At 46.7% G+C, this 14544-nt stretch overlaps 1 protein-coding gene across 4 annotated transcripts in view; it reads left to right on the forward strand.

Moving 5' to 3' along the window:
* Nucleotides 1–14544, forward strand: part of TRRAP (transformation/transcription domain associated protein) — a 131279-nt gene that overhangs the window by 32600 nt on the left and 84135 nt on the right. For all 4 annotated transcript variants that reach the window (XM_087878567.1, XM_087878570.1, XM_087878571.1 and 1 more), the window contains exons 27-32: nucleotides 852–1013; nucleotides 3115–3211; nucleotides 4846–4967; nucleotides 6819–6989; nucleotides 8026–8094; nucleotides 13582–13701. In XM_087878567.1, coding sequence (XP_087734693.1) covers nucleotides 852–1013; nucleotides 3115–3211; nucleotides 4846–4967; nucleotides 6819–6989; nucleotides 8026–8094; nucleotides 13582–13701 — 741 coding nt within the window. The remainder of the gene's footprint in view (nucleotides 1–851; nucleotides 1014–3114; nucleotides 3212–4845; nucleotides 4968–6818; nucleotides 6990–8025; nucleotides 8095–13581; nucleotides 13702–14544) is intronic.

Raw genomic sequence — 14544 nt, forward strand, 5'->3', positions numbered from 1 at the left:
AAGAACTGGTTTAATGTCCACGTTCCAACGGACGAACCCAGTCAAGCAAGCTTGGACAGATGAGACCTTCCAATCTCTGAAGGCAAAACTTTATTGAGTACCGTATTTTTTGGAGTATAAGACGCACTTTTCCCCCCCCTAAAAGAGGGTGAAAATTTGGGTGCGTACCGAATGTAGCCCCGCCCACCCGCTGGCTCCCACCCTTTGGCCTCTGCCTCCCAGCAATTTGCCTCCTTGCAGCAAACAGCCCGTTTCAGCTTCAGCACAGCCTGATTAGCACAAGCAGCTGATTGTCAATTGGCCTCCCGACTATCAGCTGTTTCAGGCTGCAGGGATTGCCATTGCTTATTGCCGCGCACCCCATTTGCTGCAAGGAGGCAAATTGCTGGGAGGCAGAGGCAGATTTTTTTTTCCCTTGTGCTAATCAGGCTGTGCTGAAACTGAAACAGGCTGTTTCCTGCTTGCTTCAAAGAGGCAAATTGCTGGGAGGCAGAGACAGATTTTTTTCCCCCTTGTTTTCCTCCCCAAAAAAGGTAGGTGCGTTTTATACACTGAAAAATACGGGTATATCATTTTGGCATAGATTCAGGCAAAACCAGCTCTGGCTAATTCCCGCGTAATCCCATACAATTAGAGTATAGAATTCCCGCTATTAGTGTAGGTCATATTGTCCAATTGAGTGTCGCTCTATTGTTATGAGAAAATGTCTTTGGGTTTTTCAAACACCTGTTGAAGTGTCCTTGGTTCTCACAGTTGGTATTCTAGATGTCTGAAGCCTACATTCCATCTCCAGTGGAAGCGCTTTGAACATTGACATCATGTTCTTGATAGACCTCCCTTTCTTCTACTAGGTTCTCCAAGACATGGTTCCTCCAAAAAAACATTTGCTCCGACATCAACCTGCAAACGCCCAGATCGGTTTGATGGAAGGCAATACGTTTTGCACCACTCTGCAACCCCGGCTTTTCACGATGGACCTCAACGTGGTAGAGCACAAAGTATTTTATACAGAGGTAAATTGGTCCTTCGTCGCTTTTGGATCGTTTTTTTTTTTTAAGAATTGAGCTCTGTAAACCAGCAGCCCTGCGGATGCTTTGATGAATAACGAGTGAAAAAGTTTGGCATTCATGAATATTTTTATATTTATGTATCTGCAGCATTACCTCTGCTTGGATTATTTTCTCCTAGTGTCTTGGGTTTTTTTAATGTTGAACACAGAGATTATGAACAAGGAATCAGTTGTCTTCTGCTCATAAACTGTCAAGCCTCAGGAATCCTAAATCTTCTCCCTTTTAAGTGTAAATTTTAAATTTGTTTTAATTACTGGGTATTTTAAATTCAGCCAAATTATTTAATTCATTTTATTCAATTTTAATTTTTTTGTATTTATGTGTTTTACTTCGTGGCTGTTCACCGCCCTGAGTCCTTCGGGAGTAGGGCGGTATAGAAATTTAATAAAATAAATAAAATAAATAAATAAATAAATAAATCGAGAAATCCAGGCAGTTCGAATGAGTATAAAGTCTTACGGCAAGCTTAGGCTCTCTACAAGAATCTGAACTACTAACAGCCGAGGGAAATTAGCGGGAGATAAGAGTAGAAGGAATTCAAGGTGGACTGGATTTTAGATCTCTTGTGGGCACGGAGGGACTCGAGACTGATGGCATGTTTGACCCCTCCCTCGGTGTCCATCTGGTCATCTCCAACATCTCAGATGTATCTAGTAGACCATTGTGACAAAGCGACCGAGATGAGCCTTGGAATTATCCATTGGGGCTTCTTTTTATATTATTCTACAGCCGAATCTCTAAAACAGTGAAAGACGTTTCCCAAACAGGACATAACCATGGAGAAAGAAACATTATATTGAGGGTGTTTTCGCTTCAAAATGTCTTACTAAGTTGGTGAAGCACCTTCAGAAGTACCTTCGAGACCGTCTTCTGCCACCAGTAGCCTCCCACCGGCCAGTCCGCTCCCACAGAGAGGGTCTCCTCAGGGTGCCATCGGCCAAATTATGTCGGCTGGCGACACCCAGGGGGAGGGCCTTCTCTGTGGGAGCCCCAGCCCTTTGGAATGAACTGCCCCCAGAAATGCATAAGATCTCCGACCTCTGTGTATTTCGCTGTACCCTCAAAACCTTGTTGTTCCGCCAGGCCGGGCTATCAATGTAAAGATTTTAATTGATTTTAAATATGGGATTTTAAATTTGGGGGTTTTATAATTGAGCCAATTATTTAATAATTTTAATTATTTTTAAATTTTGTTTGTCTTTGTGCTTTTAATCAGGCTGTACACTGCCCTGAGACCTTCGGGAGAAGGGCGGTATAGAAATAAAATTATTATTATTATTATTATTATTATTATTATTATTATTATTATTATTATTATTATTATTATTATTATTATTATTATTATTATTGTTGTTGTTGTTGTTGTTGTTGTTGTTGTTGTTGTTGTTGTTGTTGTTATTTAATCTTTAGTTGTTGTTATTTAATCTTTAGATTCACAGCCTTTGAGGCTGGTTAATAGCTCAGCAGCTCGAGTCCTAACCAAGGACCTAGGAACTGTTAAGGTATCGTCGGAGGATGTATTATTATTATTTATTGGTTAATCTTTAGTGAGATTCACAGCCTTTGAGGCTAGTTAATAGCTCAGCAGCTCGAGTCCTAACCAAGGACCTAGGAACTGTTAAGGTATCGTCGGAGGATGTAAGCTGTTCCGAGTAAGGTGGCTTTTTGTAGAGTCAAAATGTTCAAGTCTGGCAAATTTAGAATTTCTAAATAGCGGGGTAGCCCTTTGGGTATTGCTCCAAGGGCTCCAATTACAATCGGGACAACACACGATTTCTTTTTCCACAGTCGCTCAACTTCAATTTGCAAATCTCGGTACTTTGTGATTTTTTCTTGCTGCTTATCTTCAATTCGTGCATCACCAGGTATTGCAATGGTATAGAAATAAAATTATTATTATTATTATTATTATTATTATTATTATTATTATTATTATTATTACTCATTTTGGGGATCAACGCTGGCATGTCGATGGTTTCTCTTCGGCCTGGAAGACAACCGGGTTGTGTCCAAAGCTGACTGGGTCTCCTCTTTGAACTTCTAGCTGCTGAATCTGTGTGAGGCTGAAGACTGCGCCTTGATGAAATTGCCGTGTTACAAGAGCCTGCCTTCTTTGGTGCCCCTTCGAATCGCAGCTCTGAGTAAGTCGACCCAGCTTTGAAGCTAGCTAGTAGAGGTTTTCCGCATCAATGGAGCCTGTTCCAAGCCTTAAAGACAGCTGTTGTTGAAAAAAAATTGCTGTTTATTGGTTCACCCTGATTTTGGCATACGATTTCCAGGATTCCTGGCCAAAATTATTAGCAATGAGGGATCCTTGGTGCTCTCTGAGCTTGCGTTGTGCCTGTCGGCCCCCCGGCCCTTCCAGCAGCCAAATCAGAGAAGGAGGAGGAGGCAACCTGAGGGCTCTGAGGGGGAGGAGGGAATGGAGGTGTCAGAGAGAGAGAGACAGAGTTGGAGCCTGGGCAATCCATCAGCCGTCAGATGGAGAGTCAACAGCTCCCAGGTCTGGAGGTGGCTGATGAGGAAGAGCTCTGGTGGCTCAGCAGACTAATTAACATCCACTTACATCTGCTGCCTGCAATTACTGCAAGTTCAAATCTCCCCAGGCTCAGGGTTGACTCAGCCTTCCATCCTTTCTAAGGTAGGTGAAATGAGGACCCAGTTTGTGGGGGCAATAAGCTGACTTTGTATAAAAATATATAAAAGTATGAAGGCTATTGCTTAACGCATTGTAAGCCGCCCTGAGTCTCCGGAGAAGGGCAGCATATAAATCAAATTTAAAAAAAAAAAAAAGGAGGAAAAGCTGTGTCCAGTGCCTGACACGCAAATGTGCAGAAGGCAGAGGAGAGGAGAGCAGTGGAAATCTATGGGCCGGTCCTTGGGACGGAAGAGTCACCCCTGCTAGTGAAACCCTACCCTAGTTCTGGGGATAAAAGGCAGGGGGTGGAGATGATTAGATGTGGCAGACAACTATTCACCTCCCTGGCAGACAGACGTGTTAGCCTGCGGTGAGAGAGAAACTTTTTGCCGGGGTTGCTGGCGCTCCTAATAAAGATGTCAGCACTTCAAGCTGCATTTACTCTAGTGCTGACATAAGAAGGAGAAGCAGAGGCGTCTGAAAAGGGACGTTTGACCTTTCACCTACTTATTTTCCCTGGAGATAATATCCCCTAGGAGATGGGATGGGAGGGGGGAAATTCCTTTGAGCTGAAGCAGTAGATTAGGGGTAGAGTGACTTGGAAGATGGCCAATGAGTGCAGAGGAGTGGGGAAAGGAAAGGGAGGGTTTTGGGTCAGGAAGTCAGTGTTGGCTACGATGGAGTCGGAATTAGAATGTCGTGCTTAATAAATGGCAGTTTTTCATCCAAGATTTTGTTTGAAATGCAATTTATTTGAGACGACCTCGAAACCTGACAAAAGGAAGCATTGCTTCAACTGCAGAGGGTTTGTCGTGTTTGGGATGCTGGGTAAGAACAGATTGGTTGTTTTCTTGTAGACGTTTTATTACCAAACTAAGTAACATCATCAGTGCACAGTAATGAAATTAAAACAAAAACAAAAACGGGGACCCTTGACGTAGCAGAATATCCACCAGAAGAGCCTCATTTAAGAACTGTTTGCAATTGCCTAGAGATGTGGTGATTTATTTTACAAATAAAGAAATAAGAAATAATATTGTGCAGAAATCTTTTAAGTCTACTTTGCAAGAACTGTTTGGGTCCTGTGTTTTGAATTCCCGCTTCAAAAGGGGACTTGCCTTGTTCTGTTTCACGCAGATGCCTTGGCTGCCTGCAACTACTTGCCCCAGTCTCGAGAGAAGATCATCGGCGCTCTCTTCAAGGCCCTCAATTCGACCAACAATGAGCTTCAGGAAGCTGGCGAGGCCTGCATGAGGAAGGTTTGTGAGGGGGGGGGGGAAATGAAGCTCTTTCCTCTTGGTCTCCTTTCCTTTCTTTTTCTTCTCGAGACTGGAAGCTGTGAGAAAGCAGGTGGCAGTTGAAGCCAATGTAGTTTCTGTTGAGGTCTTGGTGAAACTGGTTTCTCCAGGCCACATTTAACACCTTCAACTCCCAGAATTCCCCAGCCAGTAAAGCTGTGTAGACTTCAACTCCCAGAATCCCCTAGGTGTCAGCGCTTCGACGCTGGCATAGACAGCAGAGGAGAGAGAGAGATAAGCTCTGAACTTTTGCCTGCTAAATCCCTTTGAAGTCGGATTGTCGTGGAAATGAAGGGGGGGGAGGCATTCCTGGGAAATGACGAGAAAAAGAAGTCTGAAGAATGACTTGGAAGATAGCCAATGAGAAGCAGAGATTTGGGGATCAGAAAGGGAGGGATTGGGGGGGCAAAAGGTCAGTCTTGTCCGCATCGAGTCATGATCCGGTGGCTGTGCTCAATTAAAGAAAAGATTTCCTTAAAGATTGGCAGTTTGGAAATTCATTTATTTTGAGATAGCATCGAAGTCTGACACTAGGCTGGCTGGGGAATTCTGGGAGTTGAAGTCCAGAGTAAAGGTTTCCCTGTCCAGTCATGTCCAACTCTTATGTATGTTCGTCTCCATTTCTTGGCCAAAGGAGCCAGTATTGTCCGAAGACAATTTCCGTGGTCATGAGCCAGCATGGCTATACGCCAAATGCGCACGGAACACAGTTACTTTCCCACCGAAGTGGTACCTATTTATCTACTCACATTTCCATGCTTTCGAACGGCTAGGTGGGCAGGAGCTGGAGCAAGGAACAGGAGTTCACCCATTGCAATGGCTCTCGGGTCTCGAACCTGGGATGTCAGCTCCATGTGACAAACACAGCATCTTGTGTCATTGTGTCCCAGTTGAAATCCACCTTGCTCAAAGTTGCTGAGACTGAGAATCACTGGGTTAGACTGATGAAATAAACCAAGCTACGTACAGGTAGTCCTCGACTTACAACAGGTCATTTAGTGACCGTTCGAAGTTACAACGGCACTGAAAAAAGGAACTTACGACCCTTTTTCACAGTTACGACAGTCGCAGCATCCCCACAATCAAATAATCAAAATTCAGATACTTACTTAGCAGCGGGTTCATACTTATGACCATTGCTGTGTTCCAAGGTCATGTGATTCCCTTTTTGCGACCTTCTGCCAAGCCAAATCAAAGGGGAAGCCAGATTCGCTTAACAACCATGTTGCTAACTTAACAATTGCGGTGATTCGCTTAACAACGGCGGCAAGGAAGGTCGTAAAACGGGTCAAAACTCACTTTGCAAATGTCTCCCTGAACCACAGAAATGTTGGGCTCAATTGTGGTTGCAAGTCAAGGGCTCCCTGTACAAAGTAGTCCTCGGGTTACGACCGTCACGCCGCCTTGCCCGTTACAGTTGTGACGGTCATAAAAAGGATCGGGGTGTGTGATCGATCCTGGTTTTAAGACCTTTTTTGGCAGCAGACACAATAGTTGTAAAACAAGCATGGCGGTCACCAAGCGTGCCCACATTTCGCTATGGCCACAGTTTTGCCAAAAGCGGAAGTGCTGGTTTTGGGGAAAACCGCCGTAAAATGTGGTCACGGGCCTGTGGCATGCAGCAAATGGCTCCGTGGTGGTCGTAACTTGAGGACGTCCTGTATCGTAGGTCACAGGCTATGTCGGCCCAGTGATAATAACCAGGAGAAGGACGTGACTCTATTACGATCGCGGTTATAGTAGAGTCACCGGAGCATTTTTTGCATTCTCTCTGCATTCTCCGATCCTTGCCTTGTTTCCGGCCCTTCGCAGTTTTTGGAAGGCGCAACCATCGAAGTGGACCAGATCCACACCCACATGAGACCGTTACTCATGATGCTGGGCGACTATCGGAGCCTAACCCTCAACGTGGTCAACAGGCTGACTTCGGTGACGAGGCTCTTCCCCAACTCGTTCAACGACAAGTTTTGTGACCAGATGATGGTAAGACTCTGGAAGGAAGGCAGAAGTTACAGGGGAGGAACTTGACCGTCTTCTTAAATGCTTACGGAGATTCAGAATAACAGAAGAGTTGGAAGGGACCTTGGAGTTCTTCTAGTCCAACCCCCTGCCTAGGCAGGAAACCCTACACCATTTCAGACAAATGGTTGTCCAATCTCTTCTTAAAAACTTCCAGTGTTGGAGCATTCACAGCTTCTGGAGGCAAATTTGTTCCGCTGATGAATTGTTCTAACTATAGATAGCTAGATAGCTAGAGATGATGGATGGATGGATGGATGGATGGATGGATGGATGGATGGATGGATGGATGGATGGGTGGGTGGGTGGATGGTAGGTAGATAGATAGATAGATAGATAGATAGATAGATAGATAGATAGATAGATAGATATAGATGGATGTATGGATGGATGGATTGATGGTAGGTAAGTAGATAGATGAGAGATAAATAGAATAGAGTAGAGTAGAGTAGAGTAGAGTAGACTAGACTAGACTAGAATAGAATAGAATAGAATAGAATAGAATAGAATAGAATAGAATAGAATAGAATAACAAGAGTTGGAAGGGACCTTGGAGGTCTTCTAGTCCAACCCCCTGCTTAGGCAGGAAACCCTACACCACTTCAGACAAATGGTTGTCCAACATCTTCTTAAAAACTCCCAGTGTTGGAGCATTCACAACTTCTGGAGGCAGGTTGTTCCACTGATTAATTGTTCTCACTGTCAGGAAATTTCTCCTAAGTTCTAGGTTGCTTCTCTCCTTGATTAGTCCAGTTGCCTCCTGAAAAAGCACCTTTGGGACCTTGGATGACTGAGAATCTCCCTAGACTTTCTCAAGTCTATGATTCTCAAGTCATTCTCAGTTCAATGTTGTCCCAAAGGTAATTTTTTTCAGGTAGGCAAAGTTTGCAGGGAAACACAAGGAAGGAAAAACAAAAAACGATGGCACGCGGAGATCCGCGCAGAGTGATTTTTCTCAGCAGGATCTGACGGGTCTCTCGAATCCTTTTTTTTTTGTTAGCAACACCTGCGTAAATGGATGGAAGTGGTCGTCCTTACTCATAAAGGAGGACAAAGGAGCGATGGAAACGTAAGTAGCGGATTCTTTTTCGGGGGCTTCGAACGGTAGAAGGGAGAAACGCCACGTTTAAATGGCCAGGTTTTGATTCCGAAACTTAAGAACTTGTTTTTTTTCCTAGGATGGAAGCGGTTTTATTTTTTCCCCCCCAATAATCGGCATGTAGCCCCTCCGTGGCATTGAGAGGCAGCTGGTGGGACATGAGCTGAAGTGCAAGGAAGCCCCCTCCCCCCCTTTTTTTCCTCCTGAGTCAGGAGTGGGCAAATGTGGCTCTTTTACAACCCGTGGACCCGAGAAGCTTGGCTGTCTCAGGAATTCTGGGAGTTGAAGTCCACGGGTTGTAAAAGAGCCACATTTGCCCACTCCTGCCCTGAGTGAACGGTGCGTGAGATACCTGTGGTGTGGTAAGTGTGGCTGGACCACAAGGTTGGCAATTTCGTCTTGAGTGAATTGCTTGCTAAGTTTTTCCCAAGCTTCACCTTTGGGAGGTGTTCTGGGTTATCTCCACTGGGACGTTGGAGATAAGGACGGAGCACCAATGACAAGGAAGGAAGGAAGGAAGGAAGGAAGGAAGGAAGGAAGGAAGGAAAGAAAGAAAAATTGGAGGGAGGGAAGGAAGGGAAAGGAAAAATTGGAGGGAGAGAGGAAAGAAAGGGAAGGGAAGGGAGGGAGGAAGGAAGGAAGGAAGGAAGGAAGGAAAGAAAAATTGGAGAGAGGGAAGGAAGGGAAAGGAAAAATTGGAGGGAGAGAGGAAAGAAAGGGAAGGGGAGGGAGGGAGGGAGGAAGGAAGGAAGGAAGGAAAAATTGGAGGGAGGAAAGAAAGAAGGAAGGAAAAATTGGAGGGAGGGAGGGAAAGGAAGGAAGGAAGGGAAAAATTAGAAGGAGAGGCAGGGAAGGAAGGAAGGAAAGAAGGAAAAATTGGAGGAAGGGAAGGAAGGGAAAGGAAAAATTGGAGGGAGAGAGGGAAGAAAGGGAAGGGAAGGAAGGAAAGAAGGAAGGAAGGAAGGAAAATTAGAAAGGGAGGGAGGGAGGGAAGGAAGGAAAGGAAAATTAGAAAGGGAGGGAGGGAAGGAAGGAAAGGAAAAATTAGGAGGGAGGAAAGAAAGGAAGGAAAAATTGGAGGGGGGGAATGGAAGGAAGGAGGAAGGGAAAAATTAGAAGGAGAGGCAGGGAAGGAAGGAAGGAAAGAAGGAAAAATTGGAGGAAGGGAAGAAAGGAAGGGAAAAATTGGAAAGGGAGGGAGGGAAGGAAAGGAAAAACTAGAAGAAGGGAGGGAGGGAAGAAGGAAGGAAGGAAAAATTGGAGGGAGGGAAGGGAAGGAAGGGAAAAATTAGAGGGAGGGAGGGAAAGGAAGAAAGGGAAAAATTAGAAGGGAGGGAGGGAAGAAGGAAGGAAGGAAAAATTGGAGGAAGGGAAGGAGGGAAGAAGGAAGGAAGGGAAAAATTGGAGGAAGGGAAGGAGGGAAGAAGGAAGGAAGGAAAAATTGGAGGGAGGGAAGGGAAGGAAGGGAAAAATTAGGAAGGGAAGGAACGAAGAAAGAAGGAAAGGAAGCGGGATAGGATAGGATAGGATAGATTTTGCTGGGGAATGTTGGCTGGGGAATTCTGGGAGTTGAAGTCCACAAGTCTTAAAACTTCCCATATTTGGAGCCCCCTGATCCGGGTGCTGTCCAAAGCATCCCGTCCTCTCGGCAGAAATCCCTCTCTCCACTTGCATTTTCTCCCACCTTCCGATGGTTTTCTTAAAACATCCCGAAAGGCGACAACCTTGTGTTTGTGTGTATGTGAGAATGAACAGACTGGTGGGGTCTAATCTCCAGAACCCGTATTTTTTATTTTTTATTTATTTTTATTTTTTTTAATATCAACCACCGGAAGGGGATTGTCTAATTGTGGGACCTCTTCACGCCACCCAGTCTGTCGGCATCTCCAAGAATCTGAATTCTGCTTTTCACAGTCTTGCCCAGCTCTAATCTCCCTCCTTTCCCCCCTCCACCCCCCCCACCCCACCCCCCGGACCAGGCCCACCCCAGTCTGCTTTTTTTAAAAAATTGTTTTTCATTTTTGGAAACACGGGGAACTCTTGCGTCTTCCGTGTGGTGTGTGTGTATGTGTTTTCCAAGAACAAAAAAGAAGAAAAAAAGTTGCTTTTCCCATCCATCCTTAGGACAGTATTGCGGAGTGCAGGAAATGTTCCTTGTCTCCATTCGGTCAGTTTGAGGTGAGAACATGATCCCTATACTTTAAATGAAAATAAAAATAAAATATCAAGTTTTTGGTTTGTTGGTTGGTTTTTTTGTTTTTTTTTCTTCCCTTCCCTGATCCAAAGCAAACAGCACATACGTGGTTTTTTTTTTTGTTTTTTTGTTTTTTGGCATTTGTGTTCCCTTTTTTTTGTTGTTGTTCATGCTGTGAATTTTTTTGTTTTTTCTTTTCTTTTTTTCCTTCTGTTGTTTGGTTCAGCCTGCCGTGGAAGGGGTAGAGGTGAGAATTGACGGTAGAGGCAAAAGGAAGTGGTGATTCCTCCTCCTCCTCCTCCTCCTCCTCCTCCTCCTCCTCCTCCTCCTCCTCCTCCTCCTCCTCCTCCTCCTCCTCCTCCTCCTCCTTTTCCTTCTCCTCTGCCTCTTTCTTCTCCTGGTCAACTTCCCTCCTCCTCCTCCTCTTCACCTTCCTCCTTCTATGCATCCTCCTCCTTCACTTATCTTCCTCTGTCCCTTCCTTGCTTGTTATCTTTCTCCTCCCTTTTCTTGTCATCTTCTTTTTTCTCCTCCTCCTCCTTTTCCTCTTCTCCCTCCTCTTCCTTCTTCCTCCCTCCCTCCCTCCCTCCCCTTCCCCTCCTTCTCCCCTTACTTCCTTCCTTCCATCCGTCCGTCTGTCCCTTCCCTCCTCCCTCCTCCTCCTTTTCCTTTCTTCCTTCCTTCCCTCCCTCCCCTACTCCTTCTGTCCTTCCTTCCTTCCTCCATCCCTCCGTCCCTCTATCCCTTCCTTCCCTCCTTCCCTCCTTCTTCCATCCCTTCCCTCCTTCTTCCTCCTCCCCCTTTTCCTTCCTTCCCTCCCCCTTCCTTCTTCCCTCCCTTCCCTCCTTCCTTTTCCTCCTCCTTTTCCTTCCTCTCCTCCCTCCCCCTTCTGTCCTTCCTTCCTCCGTCCCGCCATCCCTTCCTTCCCTCCTTCTTCCTCCTCCCCCTTTTCCTTCCTTCCCTCCCCCTTCCTTCTTCCCTCCCTTCCCTCCTTCCTTTTCCTCCTCCTTTTCCTTCCTCTCCTCCCTCCCCCTTCTGTCCTTCCTTCCTCCGTCCCGCCATCCCTTCCTTCCCTCCTTCTTCCTCCTCCCCCTTTTCCTTCCTTCCCTTCCCCCTCCTTCTTCCCTCCCTTCCCTCCTTCCTCCTCCTCCTCCTTTTCCTTCCTCTCCTCCCTCCCCCTCCTCCTTCTGTCCTTCCTTCCTCCATCCCTCTGCCCCTACTTTCCAGTGGTGGACCTCTGCCCACTCACCCGGACTCGTGCGCGTCCAAAAGCAAAACGGCAGTGATGGATTTTGAAACCCACCCCTGCTTCCTTCCTCCCCTCCTTCCCTCCCTCCCTCCCTCCTCCTCTTCCTTTTCTTTCCTTCCCTCCCTTTCCCTCCTCCTTCTGTCCTTCCTTCCTCCCTCCCTCCCTCCCCTCCTTTCTCCTCCTCCTCCTTTTCCTTCTTTCCCTCCCTCCCTCTCCTCCCTCCTTTCTCCTCCTCCTTTTCTTTCCTTCCCTCCCTCCCCCTCCTCCTTCTGTACTTCTTTCCTCCCTCCCTCCCTCCCTCCTCCTCTTCCTTTTCTTTCCTTCCCTCCCTCCCCCTCCTCTTTCTGTTCTTCCTTCTTTCCTTCCCTCCTCCTCCTCCTCCCTTCTTCATTTCTCCCTTCCTTTCCTCCCTCCCCTTCCCCTCCTTCTCCCCCTCTTTCCTCCTTCCCTCCCTCCCTTCCCTCCCTCCCCCTCCTCCTCCTCCTTCTCCCTCACCCCTCTCTCCCGTCCTTCCCTCCCTCCCTTCCTATCCTCCTGCCCCTCCTTCCTCCTTCCCCCCCTCCCTTCCCCTTCTCCTCCTTCTCTCCTTCTCTCCTTTCTTCCTTCTTCCATCCCTCCCTCCCTCTGTCCCCCTCCTCCTCCTCCTTCTCCCTGTTGTTCCTTTTACTACCTTTTTGGTTCCATTGTTAACCTTTTGGTGTGTTTTGTCAGTCGTCTTAGTTGCCCATCGGGGCAGAGTGCATTGTGCCTTTGAGTGCAGTGCTGTGATTTGTCCTCTTGTTTTCTCGTCTGTGACAGTTTACGTAACACTTGCCGTGTGAAGGAGTTTTAAGCATGTTCTTTATTTTTTTCCCCTAGGAGGTTTTGGTGTGTGTGTGTGTGTGTGTATTTATATATCTCTGAACGTTTTGAGTTGCTAATGCCAAACCGAAAAGAAATAACCCGAGGTCCCCGGATTTGGAAGCTTCTCTAAACCTTGAAAATGCAGTCTCCTTTCTAGATTTAATACAGATTTTTTAGCAATCCAGTGTAAAAAAAAAAAAAAAAACTAGTAGAAAATAGCCATCTTGTAAAAAAAAAAAAGAGAGGCACGGCCGTTGTGGCAGGGCTTGGATTTTAAAGCAGCTAGTCCTCATGAATCGCTCAACTGCAGCGCTGGAGAAAAATCTCTGGAAAGACAGAGAGAAAGCCATTTTATGGTCTAATCCTGCCCATTTTCAGCCCTGGAGCTCATTTTGCCTTTGGAACAGAAAAAAAAAATCCGTTTTTTCATAACTTCCCACGCTTCTACTCAGGGCTGGGCTCCCGGGGGGGGGGTTGGCAAGGTTCGGGTAATCCTCTAGCCAAGGATCGCCGGGGTTCGGCGAACCCCCAAATGCCACCCCTGGCTGGCCATGCCCCTCCCACCCTGCCCTTCCCCTCCCAGGAATCTCCACGCGGCCCATTCATCATTCCAGGTAAGTGTAGGGGCCGCGCAGAGAGTCCGGGAGTACAAAAAACGGGTCTATCGGAGGTTCTGGAAGTCCGGAAACGGGCCTCTTTCAGGCCTCCGGAGCCCAGGGGAAGCAGTTTTCGACCTCCCGGAGGCGCAAGAAAAGCCTCCGGAGCCTGGGGAGGCTCCCTCCACCGTGGTGCAGGCGGCCGACTAGGCCACGCCCACCATGGCCACACCCACCCAGCAACGGGGCAGCGAACCCGTTGCTAAAGGATCTGAAGCCCCCCCCCCTACTCCTACTGTCATCCCATTAAAAACGAACGAGAAAAGATTTCACTGCCCAAATATCACCCAGCGATCTAGGTAATACATCCCCACCCCTGTCCAAACTATTTAAACAGCTCCTTAAATGGCCTGGGGGTAAGTAACCATGGTTTAACTCCTTGCTCTGGCTCGCTAGCCATCATCCCCTGTAGGAAACAGGGCTGTAGCTTCGGTTAGGGCCATATAAATATATATACCTAAATGTGTATCTAACCGTTGCTGGACGCTCGCTGATATTTCTGTCTTCATCTGCAGGAGATGAAGATCTGCTCAGCAATTATCAACCTGTTTCATCTGATCCCAGCTGCTCCTCAGACGCTGGTCAAACCTTTGCTGGAAGTGGTGATGAAAACAGAACGAGCCATGTTGATCGAGGTAAAGAATGTGTTTTTTCTTAATGTTTTCCAAACTGCTCTTCTATTCCTTCCTTCCTTCCTTCCTTCCTTCCTTCCTTCCTTCCTTCCTTCCTTCCTTCCTTCCTTCCTTCCCTCGTCTCTATCCTCCTTTCTTCTTTATCCTTTTTCCTCCTTTTCTTCCTCCCTCCGTCCCTTCTCTCTATCCTCCTTTCCTCTTTCTATCCTCTTTTCCTCCCTTCCTTCTCTCTATTCTTTCTTCTGTCTCCCTTCCTTCCTTCCCTCTCTCCCTTTTCTCTATCCTCCTTTCTTCTTTTTCCTCCCTTCCCCCTCTATTCTCTCTATCCTCATTTCTTCTTTCTATCCTCTTTTCCTCCCTTCCTTATCTCTGTCCTCCTTTCTTCTTTTTCCTCCCTTCCCCCTCTATTCTCTCTATCCTCATTTCTTCTTTCTATCCTCTTTTCCTCCCTTCCTTATCTCGATTCTTCCTTCTCTCTCCCTCCCTTCTTTCCCTCCCTCCCTTCTCTCTATCCTTTCTTCTTTCTATCCTCTTTCCCTTTCTCCCTTCCTTCTCTCTATCCTCCTTTCTTCTCTATCGCTTTTCCTCCCTTCACCCTTCTATCTATCCTTTCTTCTTTCTATCCTCTTTCCCTCCCTTCCTTCTTTCTTCTCTCCCTTCCTTCCTTCCTTCCTTCCTTCCCTCCCTCGCTTCTCTCTATCCTCCTTCTCTATCCTTTTTCCTCCCTCCCCCCTCCCTTCTCTCTATCCTTCTTTCTTTCTATCCTTTCCCTCCCTCCCTCCTCTCTATCCCCCTTTCTTCTCTATCCTTTTTCCTCCTTCCCCTCCCTTCTCTCTCTCCTCCTTT

This window comes from Pantherophis guttatus, chromosome 14, assembly GCF_059756535.1.
Source record: "Pantherophis guttatus breed Tessera chromosome 14, ASM5975653v1, whole genome shotgun sequence".
In the NCBI taxonomy this organism is placed as follows: Eukaryota; Metazoa; Chordata; class Lepidosauria; order Squamata; family Colubridae; genus Pantherophis; species Pantherophis guttatus.